Raw genomic sequence first — 2,500 nt, 5'->3', positions numbered from 1 at the left:
AAGGAAAATCATAAAATCTTAGCATGCAAGTCACCGATATTTGATTAAGGATTATAACAATCTCATTATCTTTTAACAGATTACAATGAGGTCTTCTTAAGCTAGAAGTAAAGAAAAACCCTTTTCGTGCGTTCGTATAATTAATATTAATTGGTTGAAACACAAGAGGCTAAACTTAATATTAAAGGCCTTTTGAATACAGTATATTAAATATTTATTATTAATAGATTATTTATCATTGTCGGTGTATTTAGCAATTGTTTTTTATGTTGTATGCTCTTTTTTTTTTTTTTTTTTTTTTTTGTCTGGGAATAATGGTATTAACGTTCTCCCATCAAAATATTTTTTATTTCAATCTTTCATATCTTTTTTCTAGAGATGAATATCTATAATCAATATTTGTCAACCAGAATGGAAATTATAAATCGGATTCAGGTTTTGTTCATAAAATGGAAAAAGAAAGCATTGTTCTCTCAGTATGTTTTTAACTTTGTAAACTGACTAAAATTTGGTATAAGAACAAATGCTCATATAAAAACAAAAAACTCAGTACAATTTTAACTTTGTAAACTGACTAAAATTTGGTATAACAACAAATGCTCATATAAAAAAAACTCTCAGTACATTTTTTAACTTTGTAAACTGAGTTAAATTTGTGTATAAAAAAAATTTTCATTTGAAAAAAAAGACTCAAGTTTTTAGGCTATTTCTGTGATATGAGATTTTTTTTTATAAATTTCTCTATCAATAATTTTCATCTTTTTATTTTTACTTAAATTATTCATGCCAATACCTCTCTCACTACATTTTTAATTTTGCAAACTGACTTAGATTTTGTAGAAGAAAAAATACTCATAAAAAAAAACGAAAATTAAGTTTTTAGGTGAAATCTATTATATATGAGACATTTTGTTATAAATATCTCTATCAATTATTTTAATCTTGTTGTTTTTACTTGAATTAATCAAAATATTCATATAAAAAAACAAAAAATAAGTTTTTATGCGAAATCTATTATATATGAGACATTTTGTTATAAATATCTCTATCAATTATTTTAATCTTGTTGTTTTTACTTGAATTAGTAATACCAATACCTAAATAAGCCACCATCTGCGAGGTCTTTGTGAAGTTCAGCTTTGAGGAGCTCTCTTTAGCGTTAACTCGAACGACCACACTGACTGCGACGCCAAAAATGGCACTGAACAAGTGAAGAGAGACGCTTCCTCCCATGTCAACGGCCTGAAAAAGAAAGTGAGTAAAGCTGTTACGGTGAATAAGGAAAAACTAGAGGATTAATATATATATATATATATATATATATATATATATATATATATATATATATGTATATATATATATATATATATATATATATATATGTATATATATATGTATATATATATATGTATATATATATATATATATATATATATATATATATATGTATATATATATATATATATATATATATATATGTATATATATATATATATATATATATATATATATATATATATATATATGTATATATATATGTATATATATATATATATATGTATATATATATATATATATTTGTATATATATATATATATATATATATATATATATATATATATATGTATGTATATATATATATATATGTATATACATATATATTTATATATATACATATATATATATATATATATATATATATATATATATATATCTATATATATATATGTATATATATATATATATACATATATATATATATATAAAGAGAGAGAGAGAGAGAGAGAGAGAGAGAGAGAGAGAGAGAGAGAGAGAGAGAGAGAGAGAGAGAGAGAGAGAGAGAACATTAAAAAAAAGTGTAGCTTAGCATGGTTTTAAAATTATTAAAAGACATAATAAGTTATTTGATTAACTTTAGGTTACCAAATAAAATATATACATCCTTTAATGTGTATATGTATATTTATTTGCATAAAAGATATATAAGCATCCGAGAATTATAGTCTATAACTAGATTGAGATAGAATTTGAACATTAGATAATATATAGTTTGGTCTGATTTTCGAATTATGAAAAATATTCACAATTGTTTCAAGTTACCAAATAAGGAATAAACTCAATTCAATTGTTTATTTGTATATTTTGCGCAAAAATTAAAATCAAATTAACCAGGAATTATAGTTTATAACTTGAATAATATAGAATTTTAACATTCAAAAGATGTGTGATTATAGAATTGTGAGAAATATTCATACATTAAGTTATTCAATTAATTTTAGATTACCAAATATAGGAATAAAAATTATAAAAAAGAATCAAGTTAAAATATTCTTACATTAAGTTATTCAATTGATTTTTGATTACCAAATATAGGAATAAAAATTATAAAAAAAAATTAAGTTAAAATATTCCTACATTAAGTTATTCAATTGATTTTAGATTACCAAATATAGGAATAAAAATTATAAAAAATTAAGTTAAAATATTCATATATTAAGTT

General features: G+C 20.9%; 1 protein-coding gene across 1 annotated transcript in view; it reads right to left on the bottom strand.

Moving 5' to 3' along the window:
• LOC137621369 (ammonium transporter Rh type A-like) overlaps positions 1 to 2,500 on the bottom strand; it is a 34,661-nt gene that overhangs the window by 8,049 nt on the left and 24,112 nt on the right. Inside the window, exon 5 of the mRNA XM_068351667.1 lies at positions 1,098 to 1,242. Coding sequence (XP_068207768.1) covers positions 1,098 to 1,242 — 145 coding nt within the window. The remainder of the gene's footprint in view (positions 1 to 1,097; positions 1,243 to 2,500) is intronic.

This window comes from Palaemon carinicauda, chromosome 28 (assembly GCF_036898095.1).
Source record: "Palaemon carinicauda isolate YSFRI2023 chromosome 28, ASM3689809v2, whole genome shotgun sequence".
Taxonomy (NCBI): domain Eukaryota; kingdom Metazoa; phylum Arthropoda; class Malacostraca; order Decapoda; family Palaemonidae; genus Palaemon; species Palaemon carinicauda.
Note: the sequence above shows the minus strand (reverse complement) of the source record. Positions and strands in the feature narration are given on the sequence as shown.